General features: G+C 50.6%; 1 protein-coding gene and 3 non-coding genes across 4 annotated transcripts in view; all 4 read left to right on the plus strand.

The window, feature by feature from the left end:
* The window catches only part of LOC138242765 (zinc finger protein 850-like), a 409608-nt gene that overhangs the window by 278467 nt on the left and 113300 nt on the right, over positions 1-17841 (plus strand). Inside the window, exon 4 of the mRNA XM_069198321.1 lies at positions 5711-5720. Within this exon, the coding sequence (XP_069054422.1) occupies positions 5711-5720 (10 nt within the window). The remainder of the gene's footprint in view (positions 1-5710; positions 5721-17841) is intronic.
* On the plus strand, positions 2812-2884 carry trnaf-gaa (transfer RNA phenylalanine (anticodon GAA)). Its single transcript has one exon. It is a non-coding gene; the product is annotated as a tRNA-Phe (tRNA).
* Positions 2994-3066, plus strand: trnav-aac (transfer RNA valine (anticodon AAC)). Its single transcript has one exon. It is a non-coding gene; the product is annotated as a tRNA-Val (tRNA).
* Positions 4369-4441, plus strand: trnav-cac (transfer RNA valine (anticodon CAC)). Its single transcript has one exon. It is a non-coding gene; the product is annotated as a tRNA-Val (tRNA).

Genomic DNA, 17841 nt, shown 5'->3' on the forward strand with positions numbered 1-17841 from the left:
CTCACTGTCTGTTCCTCAGGCTGGGACAGAGGATCACACACTGTATTATTATTATTTAGAGACAGGCTCACTGTCTGTTCCTCAGAGTTGGACAGGAGATCCCACACTGAATTATTATTATAGAGAGACAGGCTCACTGTATGTTCCCCAGGCTGGGTCAGGAGCTCACACAGTATTATTATAATTATTGAGAGACAGGCTCACTGTCTGTTCCTCAGGCTGGGACAGGAGATCCCACACTGAATTATTATTATTGAGAGACAGGCTCACTGTCTGTTCCTCAGGCTGGGACAGGAGATCACACGCTGTATTATTATTATTGAGAGACAGGCTTACTGTCTGTTCCTCAAGCTGAGACAGGACATCACATACTGTATTATTATTGATTGACAGGCTCACTGTTCCTCAGGCTGGGACAGGAGATCACACACTGTATTATAATTATTGAGAGACAGGCTCACTGTCTGTTCCTCAGGCTGGGACAGGAGATCCCACACTGAATTATTATTATTGAGAGACAGGCTCACTGTCTGTTCCTCAGGCTGGGACAGGAGATCACACGCTGTATTATTATTATTGAGAGACAGGCTCACTGTCTGTTTCTCAGGCTGGGACAGGAGATCACACACTGTATTATTATTATTGACAGATAGGCTGACTGTCTGTTCCTCAGAATGGGACAGGAGATCACACACTGTATTACTATTATTGACAGATAGGCTCACTGTGTCTTCGCTTGGGCTTGAACAGGAGATCACACACTGGATTATTATTATTGAGAGAGGCTCACAGTCTGTTCCTCAGGCTGAGACAGGAAACCACACACTCTATTATTATTATTGAGAGACAGGCTCACAGTCTGTTCCTCAGGCTGGGACAGGAAATCACACACTCTATTATTATTATTGAGAGAAAGCCTCAGTGTTCCCCAGGCCGGGAAAGGAGATAACACATTGTATTTTTATTATTGAGAGACAGGCTCACTGTTCCTCAGGCTGGGACAGGAGTTCAAACTGTATTATTATTATTATTGAGAGACAAGCTCACTGTTCCTCAGGCTGGGACAGGAAATGACACACTGTATTATTATTATTGAGAGACAAGCTCACTGTTCCCCAGGCTGGGACAGGAGGTCATACTCTGTATTATTATTATTATTGAGAGACAGGCTCACTGTCTGTTCCTCAGGCTGGGACAGGAGATCACAAACTGTATTATTATTATAGAGAGACCTGCTCTTTCCTGACTGTTCCTTAGGCTGGGACAGCAGATTATAATCTGCTTTATTATTATTGAGAGACTGGCTCACTCCTGTCTGTTCCTCAGGTTGGGAAAGGAGATCACACACTGTGTTATTATTATTGAGAGACGGGCTCACTGTCTGTTCCTCTGACTGGGGCAGGAAATGACACACTGTATAATTAGTATTGAGAGACAGGCTCAGTGTTCCCCAGGCTGAGACAGGAGATCACACACTGTATTATTAGTATTGAGTATCTGGTTCACTGTTCCCCAGGCTGGGACAGGAAATCACACACTGTATTATTATTATTGAGAGACAGGCTCACTGTCTGTTCCTCAGGCTGGGGCAGGATATCACACACTGTATTATTAGTATTGAGAGACAGCCTCAGTTTCCCCAGGCTTGGACAGGAGATCACACACTGTATTATTAGTATTGAGATACAGACTCACTGTCTGTTCCTCCTGCTGGGACTGGAGATCACACACTGTTCTATTATTACTGAGGGACATGCTCACTGTTTGTCCTTCAGACTGGGACAGGACATTCCACACTAGGTTATCATTATTGAGAGACAGGCTCGCTGTATGTTCCTCAGGCTAGTACAGGAGATCACGCACTGTATTATTATTATTTAGATACAGGCTCACTGTGTTTTCCTCTGGCTGGGACAGTAGATCACACTGTATTATAATTATTGAGAGGCTGACTCACTGTTTCCCAGGCTGGGACAGGAGATCACACACTTTATTATTATTGAGAGACAGGCTAACTGTCTGTTCCTCTGGCTGGGGCAGGGAATCACACACTGTATTATTAGTATTATTAAGAGACAGGCTCGCTGTCTGCTCCTCAGGCTGGGACAGGATATCACACACTGTTGTAGTGTTCTCTCACGAGGCACCAGTTCTGTAGGGGTTTGGGCATTTACTGGGACAATTATTTTTGTGGCAGTAAATCACAAAATTGATTCTTTTAATGGTCTTAGAATCCAACCATGCGACATAACTCAAACAACGCACACACAGGTACTAATACACGAGGATACATTTGTTAATATATAGAATATGCATGCAAACCTAACAGATCTTATCGTAAGGGTTATCAGAATACAAAAGATATAAATTCATTCAGTTACAAAGAGTTACACATATCAAGAGGACATAAGTATATCATTCATTTAGACCTTTTCGTAATTGAACTTGTTTACAACTTCTACATGAGATACTCAAAACAAGTAAATAACCCTTAGGAATTAAATTGATATCAACTGGTTGGGAGCAGTAATGCAATAAGGTTGAATACTCACTGCTGGTGGCCCAATTTTTTCACCGTTTCCGTAGTGCAGCGGTTATCACGTTTGCCTCACACGCGAAAAATCCCCGGTTCGAAACCGGACGGGAACAGCCTCTTTTTGTACGCTCCTGTACTTCACAGAGGTCTTGAGCGACCGGTCACATGTTCTTTTCCTTCTGAGTGACGTTCCTGCAACACTCTCCCGCTCCTCTTGGTGCGCTCATGCCGCAACACAGCAAGGCTGGAGCAGGTGGCTGTGTGCTCTCTGCACCGCCGAAATAGCTCAGCTGGGAGAGCGTTAGACTGAAGATCTAAAGCTCCCTGATTCAATCCCAGGTTTCGGCATTCTGTTTCATCGCGCCCTTTGTTCCTCTCTCCAGCGCCCCCTGCCTAAAGTGTCGCCTCCCTTTCTCAGCCCGAAACGCAAGCGAGACACCAGCAGCGGTCTCTGCAGGTTTCCGTAGTGTAGCGGCTATCCCGTTCGCCTAACACGCGAAAGGTCCCCGGTTCGAGACCGGGCGGAAACAGCCTCGTTTTGCACGCTCCTGTACTTCACAGAGGTCTTGAGCGACCGGTCATTTGTTCCCAATGTATTTCCGGTGCCTTCGTGCACTCTTGTACCAAACGCACGTTCCTTCTGTACGCGGAGCCGATCATTTGCAATTGGGCTGTGCCGACAGACCAGGACGAGCTCTGTCGGCTCAAAAGCAGCGCAGGACCTGCAAGAACAACAGAAAGATTATCATCCAGCCCAAGAGCTCATCAAGAATCTGCTCCAGCAACAGGTGCTGGTCGCATTGTTCCATTCTCCGCCCACTCTCGGTGTAAACAAGTCCCTCCTGGTCTCTGCTTGAAATGCACTTTCCTGCATTTGCTTTGGTGTAACTGGCTTCCCCTGCATGGGCGAAGTCATTGAAGAAAACCGAGAAGAGGTCGGAGTGGCCTCTGTCGTTCATCAACGATCCAGTCAGGCAGTACTCCTCTGTAAAGCGCCGTTCGTTCACATCGATTGGCTTTTTTTTGCCTTCATTCGTGCAAGTAGTAGAAGCAGATGCCCCTATTCTGCCGTGACCTGGATTCGAACCGGGGTTGTTGCGGCCACAACGCAAAGTACTGACCACTATACGATCACAGCGAGTTACCGAGACAGACGCAGCAGGGCGGAAAGGGCTGTGCTCTCTTCGTGTGACATAATTCGGAAAAGTCCTGACGTTGCATTTCAACTGAGCCCCAGTATACATCGACCCTTCGACACTCTGAGTGACAACTCTCTTGCGTGTTTTCTCATATTTATGTAGTTTGCTTGCATGATGCCGGGAACAGCATGGTTGTTCGCTGCCATATAGTCTAGCGCTTAGGGTTCCTGGTTTTCACCCAGGCGGTTCGACTCGGTTTTGCCTCCTGCTTTCCAAAAGATCAGCACCGTGTACGAAAGAGCCGCATTAAAACTACTCGAACGTGCAAAACGTGCGAGAAGAGGGGGCGCTTGTTTCCAACCGAAACTTCTCGCGTGTGAGACGAGCTGATCATCGCTGTGGGAGGGTTACTCTGGTAGACAGGGCTGACCTTCGGCAATAGGATTTATAGTCTCCAAGATGATATTTGCACTTTCTGGAGAGGCGATTTTCTCCACTTCAGTAGCCCGATTTCGTCGATTGCGTGGAGAGGGCTGTAAAATGTGGCGCCGCCTTTCCTGCTCCGTCCATGACAGGCGTGCTGGTCTCTGGAGAGAGAGCACGGTCCATCAGCGCACTCCAATAAAGGCACTGGAAGCAGCTGAATCGCATTGGCGAAGCTCAGCGCTGGGCCGCTGGGCACGTCTTACCACCGTTTCCGTAGTGTAGTGGTTATCACGTTCGCCTCACACGCGAAAGGTCCCCGGTTCAAAACCGGGTGGAAACAGACATCTTTTGTCGCCAGGCACAAAAGGGGATTGGGGATTCGCCTAGCGCTGTGATCGAACAGACCCACTCACCTCTTAGTGTGGCGGGATCTGCACAGTGCATGTCGCAGCGCATCCTGCTTTCACTTCAATGCGCGTCCTGATGTACCCCGGTCTCCCGCGTGACAGGTGGGGACAGGTGACAGGTCTAACGAGGAAGACATCGCCCATATGTTGATTGTTGATTGATTGTATACAATGTATAATTTGAAATACATATGTTTCAGGTGTGAATGTGTATTTTCAGAATTAATTTCTAAACCTAATCATTGGCTTGGTTTACTTGTTTCTACACCTATAAAATCTATCTTTGATGTATAATAGACCTCTAACCATATACGTATAATAGACCTCTAAAGTTATACGTATAATAGACCTCTAACCATATACGTATAATAGACCTCTAAAGTTATCCGGAACTCCAACCATATATGTATAATAGTCCTCTAAATTTATCCGTATAATAGAACTCCAACCATTTATGTATAATGAACGTCTAAACATAGACGTATAATTAACGTATAACTTTAGACGTATATTAGAATTTCATTCTAGACGAATTGTAGACCACATTTAGACGTCTAAGGTATGCGTTTAATAGACGTATATTATACGTCTTTTGCCCACTGGGGAGAGATCATTTCAGCATTTCGCGTCTGAACGGAAAACACAAACGACCAACTCGGAATGACTTGCCTTTGATGCTTCTCAAAGCGTTCTTTGTGCATCGAACAGACCCACTCACCTCTGTGGCGGGATCTGCACAGTGCATGTCGCAGCGCTCCCTGCTTTCACTTCAATGTGCTTCCTGATGTCGAGTCGTGTGTCGTGCGGAGGCTCTGAAAGCGAGAGCAATGAAAAGGTGCACGACGCTGTGAAAGAAAACAGAGAAGTGAAAGGCAGTCCTTTCTCTAAGGAGGTGAAAGAAAAGCTACTCCCAGCCGCGGAATCGAACCCCGGTCTCCCGCGTGACAAGCGGGGATACTTGCCACTATACTAACGAGGAAGACATCGCGCTCTCCGACACCCGGCATCGTGTCCCGACCCACCGTGCTGGAAGCTGACGCGTGCTGTGATTCCTTTACGGAGCAGAAATGACAACCGATGAGCCGAGAGATCATTTCAGCATGTCGCGTCTGAAGGGAAAACACAAACGACCAACTCGGAATTACTTGCCTTTGACGCTTATCAAAGCCTTCTTTGTGCACGACGACTGCGCCGCTTAGCAGATACAAATGCGTTGTACAACTTTGAACTAGCAAATGGAAGAGAGCTGAAGTAAGAGACAACATGTAAAAAGGGTTAACTTAAGTCAGTTCTGCCTGAAAATTAGACTTCTAAGCAACAGGGGTTTATGGCAGGAAAGGGGGTTAACTGATAAGGATTCCAGATGCGAGGGGGCATAATCTTAAACTGACCATTTGGCCAGGGTCTCTTAACTGGACAAATACCATGACCGCCCCCTTACCATAACACCGAATGACGTCTGAAGCAGCAAGGAAGGACTATATAACCTAAAAGTTTGTACCGGCACATCGAACAATACTTCGGTTTTGTTGTTTCTTGCGGGAAACAAGAGTTCGGCTTTATTGTTCCTTGCATGCAATACACTCATCTGTTTTACTTCATCTCGGGATCCAGAACCTTATTCCTTCTGTTACAACAAATTTGGCGTAGTCGGCGGATGCTCCAGAAGGCGCAGAACTTCCCATCAGCAGGAGAGACGGTCAGCGCTTACATTACCAAGAGGAAAAAAAGTCCCGACTCTCTCTGATCGATTGGGAAGTCTCTGCTCCCTGCGAGAATCGCCTGAGATGACGGAGTAAACGTGAGTTCCTGAATTCCTCTGGCCCGGGGAAGACACCGGTGTATGTAATGGGTGGTTTGCTGTAAGCCCAGAATTTGGTCTGGCAGGCGGTCCGCGGTATTGTGTACAGGCGTTCGAAGCTGGTGTAGGCGTCCCACACTGACAGATTGAAGAAACTGAGTCTCTTTAGTCTGAAGGGAGTGTCTCACACTGATAGGCCGGAGGAACTGAGTCTCTTTAGTCTGAAGGGAGTGTCTCACACTGACAGGCTGGAGGAACTGAGTCTCTTTAGTCTGAAGGGAGTGTCTCACACTGACAGATTGAAGAAACTGAGTCTCTTTAGTCTGAAGGGAGTGAACCCAGGTGCCCTGTGCTGAGCCAGGATCAGGGTGGAGTGGCGATTGCCATGATCCGGCGAGCACAAAGCTTCATCAGCTGCCCTTTGCCACAGGAGGTAAGAGGATGTCCAGTGATGACGCACTTCCCTGTCCGTCTTGGCAGTGAACAAGTACTGGTTACAGGATCTCTAAAAAAGGAAATAAAGACTGAAATCAGATCCGACCCACCATGCTCCCACGGCAACGGTGCACTGGCCAGTGAAAGTGGCAGCCTGTCCCTGGACTGTGGGTGGAAACTGGAGCACCCGGAGGAAACCCCCACAGACAAGGGAGAGAACATGCAAACTCCACACAGACAGCACCCACACCCCAGGTCCAGAACTGTGAAGCATGCCCGACGATGCGGAAGGGCTTTTACAAATGAGTGTGTAACTCACACTGGTGCCCAGGATGGCCTGCTACCGGAACGCAACCTAATTTTCTTAATCCAGTTTGTTCGAAGCGGTTCGCAGGAGCTGGAGGTGAGGACTGAGCTGGGGTCCAGTGTGCGAGAGTGACTGCTGATGTCGTGTGTGTGTGTGTGTGTGTCTGGATCATTGTGAGCGCCATCAGGTTTGTGTATTTGTTTAAACAAGAGGACGTGTCTGTGCGGGTCTGACTCTGTGTGAAGGTGCATCTCTAACTGTGTGCGCGCTGGCCTGTCTATCTCTCTACAATGCATGAGGGGCTAAATCTGCCTCAGAGAACCCGACTTTTCAGAAGAAAAATCTATGAAAAGGCACGGCCTGGCCCTCTTCTCTTGCTCCCAACGTATAACACACTGGGGGATGAAGCTGGTGTCTTCAGCTGTAACCCTAGCTATTTATGCAAACAGCTCTTTTATGAAAAGCAGCTCTAGGCCTAGACAAGAGGAACAGATTAAACAAATCTTGGATTTATGGCTTATTCAAAGCAGACTGAGCGCTGCTATACTGTATGTAGGAGCCAGAGATGAAGAATGAGCTATTTAAGGAAATCAGGAGTGTGAGAGAGGGAGTGTGTGCTTTTCCTCCCAATAGAGAAGGCTTGTGGTTCTTTATGCTTTTCTGCACAGGCTGCCAACGTGAGTACGTGTTGGGTTCTTGGTTTGAATGCTCGAGTTGTCAGGCTGGCGTTTTTTGTTCCTGTTGGAGCCCATAATTGTGAACAAGGCGCTTGAGGACGTCTCTGTACGGGTGTGCGTTTGTAATGACGTGTGTGTGCCTCTCTGTTTCAGTATAAAAAATGCATTTAAGACATTCAGCCTTTTCATGTTCCTAATATTCTTTCCTTCTCGACAATAAGAACTAAGGTGGCTGCTGGAAGAGGTGTTAATGGGGCCAGCAGGGGGTGCTCACCCTGCGGTCTGTGTGGGTCCTAATGCCCCAGTCTAGTGATGGGGACACTGGACTGTAAACTGGCGCCGTCCTTCGTATGAGACGTAAAACCGAGGTCCTGACTCTCTGTGGTCATTAAAAATCCCAGGGTGTTTCTCGAAAAGAGTAGGGGTTTTACCCCAGTGTCCTGGCCAAATTTCCCATTGACCCTTACCAATCATGGCCTCCTAATAACCCCCAATTATGAATTGGCTTCATTACTCTGCTCTCCTCCCCACTGATAGCTGGTGTGTGGGGAGCGTTCTGGTGCACTATGGCTGCCGTCGCATCATCCAGGTGGATGCTGCACATTGGTGGTGGTGGAGGGGAGTCCCCATGTCCTGCAAAGCGCTTTGAGTGGAGTGTCCAGAAAAGCACTATATAAGTGTAAGCAATTATTATTCATTATAAGTCCATTATTTCTCACCCCTCCATTGCAAGGCATACACAACACAAACACCAGGAACAATTATCTCAGAAGCCAGTTAACCTCCCAGAAGAAATAAAAGGTGTTAAAAGTAAGTATCTCCTTTAGGTGAGGACAGACTGGATCAAACAAAAACAACATTTGAAGTGAATTGCAAATGTATTGAGTTGTGATGCAACTGTAACTTGAACCTAACATGACTGGGGCGTGCATTTTTGAAATTGCATTTTCACAGCTGAAATACAAAATGAAGCTGATCGCAGTCCAAACTCAAGGTATTGTTGTAAAACTAAATATTCAACATGTTTCTACCTATCCCTTTTCAGCTCACTCAGAAGTCCATAGCCTGCAGCCTGGTGCCTCTCTGTCTCTCTCCCTCCACACTGCTGGTCCAGTGGAGGTGCTGTTTGATCCTGCAGGATCTGTCCAGTCTCGTATAGTCTTACTGAGCAGCGCAGGGCTCCCTGGCCCCAGGTACGAACAGTGAGTGTCAGTGCAGAACAGCTCTCTGACACTCCGCTCCCTCACTCCAGCTGATCAGGGCAACTACACAGTGAGGGACCTTAAGGGAAGCAGTATCAGCACTGTGATCGTCACTGTGGGTGGTAAGCAGGTCTACAGTAGGGTCACTAGAGGGCTCTATATTCTTGACAGAGTGTGTTCTTATATCATCCTCTGTCCTGATTGTCTTTTAGCTCACAGAGACACTGTCACCCTGCAGCCTGAAGCCTCTCTGTCTGTCCCTCTGTTCACTGGAGAGCCAGTGGAGGTGCTGTTTGATCCTGCAGGAGGTGGAAACTGGACCTCAGTGTGTTCTGTCCAGAACAGCACAGCCAGCTGTGTCCCCCAGTACAGTTTTTTTTTATTTTTGATGATTAGCCATATGTTGATTACAATATTGTACATAATGTATAATTTGAACTCGATATTTTTCAGGAGTGAATGATTGTATATTTTCAGAATAAATTTCGAAACCAAATTATTGTCCCTCGATCTCTGTCTCTCTCTCACCCTGCTGTCTGTCTGTCCCTGCCTCTCTGTATCTCTCTTTCAGCCCCGTCTGTCAGTCTGTCTGTCCCTCGATCTCTGTCTCTCTCTCTCTCCTTCCTCTCTCTCTCTCGGTTTGTTTGTCCCTCAATCTCAATCTTTCTCTTTGCCCGCTGTCTTTCTGTGCCTTCATCTTTGTCTCTCTCTCTCCTTCCTTTCTGTCTGTCACTCTGTCTGTCCTGTGTTGTCCAAGCTGGGCCTGTCTCCCCGGCTCTCTGCCTTCAGCTCTGTTCGCCGATGTCCCACCAGCCCGTCTCTCTCTCAGCCTGTCTCTTGACTTGCAGGAGGAAGAGGAGGTGGAGACAGCTCCTCCGGCAGGAGAGAGGAAGGAAGTCAGTGCTGGTCCCACCCTGCCTCCTGTCCTGTCTGTGGTGGAGTTTCGCCGTCTTGTCTGTCCCTGGGTCTCAGTGTCTCTCTCTCTTTCAGCCCTGTCTGTCAGTGTCTCTCTCCTCCTCCTCTCTGTCCTCAGTGTGTCTCTCTCCTCCTCCTCTCTGTCCTGTGGTGTCCAGTCAGTGTGTCTCTCTTCTCCTCCTCTCTGTCGTGTGGTGTCCAGTCAGTATGTCTCTCTCCTCCTCCTCTCTGTCCTGTGGTGTCCAGTCAGTGTGTCTCTCCCCTCCTCCTCCTCCTCTCTGTCCTGTGGTGTCCAGTGGGTCAGTATTAGTGGGCTACACCCAGGTCACTCACTGCGAGTGTGATCCCAGCAGAGTATCTGTGCTCTTGGGACACTTTACTCACCTGTCTCTCTCTTTCTCTCCCTGTGCTGTCCCTCTCCTGCCCCCTCTCTCCCTCCTCGGACTCCAGCTGGAGGAGGTCCAATCACCACCTCCTGTGAGACAGAAGAAAAATAAGGTGGGTAATGCTCTGATCCTCTCTTTACTCCTGTCCAGTGTCCAGTCAGTGTGTCTGTATGTACCCCTCTCTCTCAGTGCAGTGTTCATGTACTGGAGTGTCCAGTCAGTGTGTCTGTATGAACCCCCCTCTCTCTCTCTCAGTGCAGTGTTCATGTACTGGAGTGTCCAGTCAGTGTGTCTGTATGAACCCCCCTCTCTCTCTCAGTGCAGTGTTCATGTACTGGAGTATCCAGTCAGTGTGTCTGTACGAACCCCCCTCTCTCTCTCAGTCCAGTGTTCATGTCCTGGAGTGTCCAGTCCGACTCTTAACGTGACACTCCTGTCTCTGCTTCAGAAGCGCTGGTCCTGTCTGTGGTGGAGTTTCGCCGTCTTGTCTGTCCCTGCCTCTCTGTCTCTCTCGCTTTCAGCCCTGTCTGTCAGTCTGTCTGTCCCTCGATCTCAGTGTCTCTCTCTCGGCCTGCCTGTCCCTGCCTCTCTGTCTCTCTCTCTTTCAGCCCTGTCTGTCAGTCTGTCTGTCCCTCGATCTCAGTGTCTCTCTCTCGGCCTGCTGTTTGTCTGTCCCTGCCTCTCTGTCTCTCTCTTTCAGCCCTGTCTGTCAGTCTGTCTGTCCCTCGATCTCAGTGTCTCTCTCTCGGCCTGCTGTCTGCCTGTCCCTGCCTCTCTGTCTCTCTCTCTTTCAGCCCTGTCTGTCAGTGTCTCTCTCCTCCTCCTCTCTGTCCTCAGTGTGTCTCTCTCCTCCTCCTCTCTGTCCTGTGGTGTCCAGGCAGTGTGTCTCTCTCCTCCTCCTCCTCTCTGTCCTGTGGTGTCCAGTGGGTCAGTATTAGTGGGCTACACCCAGGCTCACTCACTGCCAGTGTGATCTCAGCAGAGTCTCTGTGCTCTTGGGACACTTGACTCACCTGTCTCTCTCTTTCTCTCCCTGTGCTGTCCCTCTCCTGCCCCCTCTCTCCCTCCTCGGACTCCAGCTGGAGGAGGTCCAATCAGCATCTCCTGTGAGACAGAAGAAAAAGAAGGTGGGTAATGCTCTGATCCTCTCTTTACTCCTGTCCAGTGTCCAGTCAGTGTCCAGTCAGGGTGTCTGTATGAACCCCTCTCTCTCTCAGTGCAGTGTTCATGTCCTGGAGTGTCTAGTCAGTGTGTCTGTATGAACCCCTCTCTCTCTCAGTGCAGTGTTCATGTCCTGGAGTGTCCAGTCCGACTCTTAAAGTGACTCTCCTGTCTCTGCTTCAGAAGCGCTGTTGCGTCTTTTTGAAGTCCCTGAGCTGCGTGTCAGTGGAGACAGAAGATCAAGACGAGCCGATGGAGGCAGCGGAGATCGTAGCTCAGGAGAGGAAGAGCGAGGGAGAGGAGGAGCAGGCTGCCGGGAAGGACAAGAAGAGGAAGAGGAGGTGCAGGTGAGCAGACAGGGGGGCGCCGCCCGGTCATGTCTGTGATTCAAGGAGGAGTCTCCTCTTGCTGTTTGATGTCATGGTGACGTCTGTGTCTGTGTCCCTCACACCTGCAATAACAATATTCTTTCCAGGTTCCTTTCCTGGTTCTGTGCCTGCTAAGATCTGGACTGGACTGGACTGGACTGCACTGGACTGGACCGGAGCTGAGGGACACCAGACGACGGGACTGGAGCCTAGGGACAATAGGCTGGACTGGACCGGAGCTGAGAGACACCAGACTGGACTGGACAGGAGCTGAGGGACCCCAGACTGTGCTGGACCGAAGCTGAGGGACCCCAGTCTGGACTGAAGCTGAGGGACCCCATTCTGTGCTGGACCGAAGCTGAGGGACTCCAGTCTGTGCTGGACCGAAGCTGAGGGACTCCAGTCTGTGCTGGGCCGAAGCTGAGGGACAACAGACTGTGCTGGACCGAAGCTGAGGGACCCCAGTCTGTGCTGGACCGAAGCTGAGGGACCCCAGACTGTGCGGGACTGAAGCTGAGGGACACAAGACTGGACTGGACTGGAGCTGAGGTGCCCCAGACTGGACTGGACTGGAGCTGAGGGGCCCCAGTCTGGACTGGACTGAAGCTGAGGGACCCCAGACTGTGCTGGACCGAAGCTAAGGGACCTCAGTCTGTGCTGGACCGAACCTGAGGGACCCGAGACTTTGCTGGACCGAAGCTGAGGGACCCCAGTGTGGACTGCACTGGAGCTGAGGGCCCCAGACTGGACTGGACTGGAGCTGAGGGACACCAGACTGGATTGGACTGGAGCTGAGGGACACCAGACTGGACTGGAGCTGAGGGGCCCCAGACTGGACTGGACTGGAGCTGAGGGGCCACAGACTGGACTGGACTGGAGCTGAGGGACACCAGACTGGACTGGACTGGAGCTGAGGGGCCCCAGACTGGACTGGACTGGAGCTGAGGGACACCAAACTGGATTGGACTGGAGCTGAGGGACACCAGACTGGACTGGACTGGACTTTTGTAAAGCATCAATAAAATTTTTTAAAAAAAAATCTGTTTAGCTTTTGGTTTTTTCCCTCCCCCCCCCCCCAAGGTCACATTACCTCACTTGGTGTCTTAAAATCACTGTGTGGGTAAAGGACCTATCTCCGTTCAAATGCACCTACCCCCGTGTAACTGGAATTAACTGCCTGCTGAAAAAACACAGGGCTGTAAAACCTTCTACCAGCATGTCTTATATCCAGCAGCCATCTCACCCTGCAGCTCCCAGCTGGCAGCCCCCTCCTCACTGGAGCCCAGCAGGTGGGAGCCCGGCCAGTACCTGGAGGGGAGACTCCTGGGAAAAACTAAGGTTGCTGCTGGGAGAGGTGTTAGTGGGGCCAGCAGGGGGCGCTCTCACCCTGCGGTCTGTGTGGGTCCTGATGCCCCAGTATAGTGAAGGGGGACACTGGACTGTAAACAGGCGCTGTCCTTCAGATGAGACGTCAAACCGAGGTCCTGATTCTCTGTGCTCATTAACAATCCCGGGGTGTCTCTGGAGAAGAGTAGGGGTGTTACATCAGTGTCCTGGCCTGATTCCCCCCCCTGGTCTTGACCCATCATGGCCTCCTTATCACCCCCCTCTCTGAACTGGCTCCATCCCTCTGCTCTCCTCCCCACTGAGAGCTGCTGTGTGCTGAGCGGACTGGAGCATCATCCAGGTAGGGGCTGCACACTGGGGGGGCTGGAGGGGATCCCCCTGACCTGGGAGGAGCTCTGAGTGGAGAGTCCAGACTTATTAATTATTATTATTATTATTCGTGCTGCACTGGGCTTCAGTCCTGGCAGTGAGTGGGGGACTCTGTGATCAGTACAGATACTCATGACTGTCTAATAATACACGATAGAAATGGAAAACAGGGTAGCGCTGTAGTCCCTTCGAAACGTTTTGAACTGCCAGAAGAAGTTTTCACAACCCGGACTCGTGAAGGTACAGGTCTTCTCCCTTCGTCCGGAGCAAGGTGAGAGGCCACCCCCTCGGGGCGCAGTATCCCCGATGCACCTCCCCACCACCACCCAAAACGACACACACTTCTGTGACGATTGGGAGACCCCGGTTTGACCAGCCCCTGCGGTGTAGGAAACGACCCGCTGGAGAGAACACGCAGACTCCACACAGAAGGGTCACCTCGGCATTTATTCCAACAGCAAAACAACACCAGAGAGAAACGGTCTCCGAAAGAGAAGCGTACACCGGGAAAAACACTACGGGGTCATTACAAATGGGAATAGGAGTTCTTTTTTTCTTTTCCGGACGTCAGTTGGATCGTGTCCTGGTGATTTCTCCCGTTTCGAACGGAGTTTAATGTCGCGTTTCTACTTTATTAGAGAGAGGCACTGAACTTTGGGGAACGTGACATCCACCCAGTATTACTAGTAGGTTGATAAATATAAATGTTCTTTTTCCCCCCGTATGATACCTCGCGAAATATAACGATGGCCAACTCCTTAAGTCGAAATTTAAACCCTTCTCACACTACAAGACAGTCCGTCAACATCGCCGCGGCCCGAAGCGCGACCTTCGGTATGACGTTGGCGGAAAAGGGGGTAGGGTAAGTACGTCACAGCCGGGGGAAGCCCCTATCACGTGAGAGGGGTGCGGCGGGCGACGAGCCCCCGGGGGCGAAGAGAAGTTGATTTGCGTGGGGTGTGGAAACACTACACGACCGGGCAAGCGAGCCATTTTTTTTTTGTTTTGTTTTTTCCAGAACATCAGAACAACCGCAGAGATGACCATCGATCCACCTCCAGACGTTTCCTTTTTTGTCCTCTTTGGCCTCAAAAATAAAAAAAAAACTGGGATCCACCGTGGCGTTGCCAAATTAAAACGTCAACCACTTTTCGGGCTTTCGTGCTGTCCATGATGAAACCGTCATGGTTGTGTAAGCATACGTTACGTCACAGACCGGCGGCGCTCGGACGTGAGGAGTGTCGTTACGTTTTTTAAACGGGCACGTCTGACAAGATCTCTGACAAGATCTCAGAAAAACCCAAACCTGTAAGATTCAATTTCAATTCAGTTTTTTAATATAGCGCCTTTCACAACAAGAATGCCCCAAGGCTCCGAACAAAGGAGTTGTTCCACACCCCCGCCACCCTCTGTGTACAGTAGAGCCCCCTGTCCTGACTGGAGGAGCTCACCCAGCTGTGTCTGGAGAGAAGCCGGGGTATCGGCTTCAACCACACGGACTGGGCGGCTTGTTCCCCACCCCCACCCCCCTCTGCGTAAAGTATTGTTTGCAATGCAGTTTCCTTTGCGGACTCCCGGCGCTCCCTGCGTCCTACCACAGGGATGGCCGTCCAGAGTCACCAGTGGAACTGATGGAGGGCCTGCGGCCTGCAGCGGGTTCGAAGTCCTCTCTTCAGCTCTGAGGCCTTATCATCACTCAGGCTGCTGCGACAGCGGTGACTGCGGTTTCCTGAGTTTATCTCTGAGTCTCACTGGGAGAGAACTGTTTGTCACTCTGCACACACACACACTGACCGCTACGTGCTTCTTTCTGCACCGCTTTCATCTCAAGTCTGAATTGCTTCGAGGGGACAGCGACAACAACACTGGCCTCACTGGCCCAACGCTGACGACGGCTCCCTGTATGTACAGCCGGCAGCCATCTCACCCTGCAGCTCCCAGCTGGCAGCCCCCCCACTGGAGCTCAGCAGGAGTGAGCCTGGTCAGTACCTGGAGGGGAGACTCCTGGGAAAAACTAAGGCTGCTGCTGGAAGAGGGGTGAGTGGGGCCAGCAGGGGGCGCTCTCACCCTGCAGTCTGTGTGGGTCCTGATGCCCCAGTATAGTGACGGGGGACACTGGACTGTAAAGAGGCGCCGTCCTTCGGATGAGACGTAAAACCGAGGTCCTGACTCTCTGTGGTCATTAACAATCCCGGGGTGTTTCTCGAAAAGAGTAGGGGTGTTACCCCGGCGTCCTAGCCAAATTTCCCATTGGCCCTTACCAATCATGGCCTCCTAATAAACCCCCTCTCTGAACTGGCTTCATCCCTCTGCTCTTCTCCCCACTGAGAGCTGATGTGTGGGGAGTGTTCTGGCGCACTATGGCTGCCGTCGCATCATCCAGGTGGGGGCTGTACATTGGTGGCGGTAGTGGGATTCCCCATTCCCTGTGCAGCGCTTTGAGTGGAGTGTCCAGAAAAGCGCTATATAAGTGTAAGCAATTATTATTATTTGCAAATCACTACTTATGTACTTTCTCTGTTTTTTTCTTAAGAAATGTGTTATGCACTTCAACAGGTCCTCAGGCGTGTTCTTTCCGTGTCGTGTTTCTCTGGAAATCAGAATCCGGCCTCTTCAGACCAGCTCATCCGCTTGAACAGGTCCTACAGTTGTGAAAATCTGCTCGGTGCTGCTCTGCTTTTGTTTTCTGTGGGTGTGGCTTCAGTGCAGCTGCTACAGGTGTAATAATAATAATAATTGCTTACACTTATATAGCGCTTTTCTGGACACTCCACTCAAAGCGCTTTACAGGTAATGGGGACTCCCCTCCACCACCACCAATGTGCAGCATCCACCTGGATGATGCGACAGCAGCCATAGTGCCCCAGAACGCTCACCACACATCAGCTATCAGTGGGGAGGAGAGCAGAGTAATGTAGCCAATTCATAGAGGGGGATTATTAGGAGGCTATGATTAGTAAGGGCCAATTGGAAATTTGGCCAGGACACCGGGGTTACACCCCTACTCTTTTCGAGAAGCGCCCTGGGATTTTTAATGACCACAGAGAGTCAGGACCTCGGTTTTACGTCTCATCCGAAGGACGGCGCCTGTTTACAGTATAGTGTCCCCGTCACTATACTGGGGCATTAGGACCCACATGGACCGCAGGGTGAGCACCCCCTGCTGGCCCCACTAACACCTCTTCCAGCAGCAACCTTAGTTTTTCCCAGGAGGTCTCCCATCCAGGTACTGACCAGGCTCACCACTGCTTAGCTTCAGTGGGTTGCCAGTTGTGAGTTGCAGGGTGATATGGCTGCTGGCATAAAGGTGTAGACACAGACACACACTCACACACCCTGGACAGAACACCAGTCCATCACAGGACACACACACACCCTGGACAGGACACCAGTCCATCACAGGACACAAACACACTCACACACCCTGGACAGGACACCAGTCCATCACAGGACACACACACACTCACACACCCTGGACAGGACACCAGTCCATCACAGGACACACACACACCCTGGACAGGACACCAGTCCATCACAGGACACACACACACTCACACACCCTGGACAGGACACCAGTCCATCACAGGACACACACACACCCTGGACAGGACACCAGTCCATCACAGGACACACACACTGTGAGCAGTGTGACAGCTGATCCGCTGTGAGAGCGGACAGGAGTGTCTCCCTCTGGTGGCTGCAGGCGGTACTGCTGGCGCTGTGGAGTCTGCACCAGTAACCCCCCCTGGGAGATGCACAGAGATCATTCTGCACCAGCAGCCCCACCTGGGAGACGCACAGTGATCATTCTGCACCAGTAACCCCACCTGGGAGACACACAGTGATCATTCTGCACCAGTTACCCCACCTGGGAGACTCATAGTGATCGTTCTGCACCAGCAACACACCACAAACACCCAGATCACACTGTAGAATACACACAATGCACAAAAAACACATCAGGAGGTGTCACACTGTCCCCCCAGTCTGTGGAGGAAATGCAGAGGGCAAACAGAGGTTGTGACCTCTGACCTGAGTGACTCTCCCAGGGCGCTTGGTGCTGCTGCAGGATTCATCTCTGGGGGAGACACTGGGCTGCGTGTCAGTTCACAACACCGCAGAGCCATTAACCTGCTGGAGAACCTGCTGGAGAACAACCTGCAGCTGCAGCTGAACACACCCCAACACTCACGTTTCCACAGATGCAAACTCGAGTGGAATGGCATCCAGACACTTCACTGCTGGACTTTTAACAAGCTTCAAGTCAGAAAACCACCCAGAACGTCCTCTCGCTCAGTGTGACAGTGTGACAGTGTGACAGGCGCTTTTATTAGAAAGAAGGGAACCTGACATCTTTTTAACTTG

The sequence above is a fragment of the Lepisosteus oculatus genome, chromosome 14 (assembly GCF_040954835.1).
Source record: "Lepisosteus oculatus isolate fLepOcu1 chromosome 14, fLepOcu1.hap2, whole genome shotgun sequence".
Classification (NCBI taxonomy): domain Eukaryota; kingdom Metazoa; phylum Chordata; class Actinopteri; order Semionotiformes; family Lepisosteidae; genus Lepisosteus; species Lepisosteus oculatus.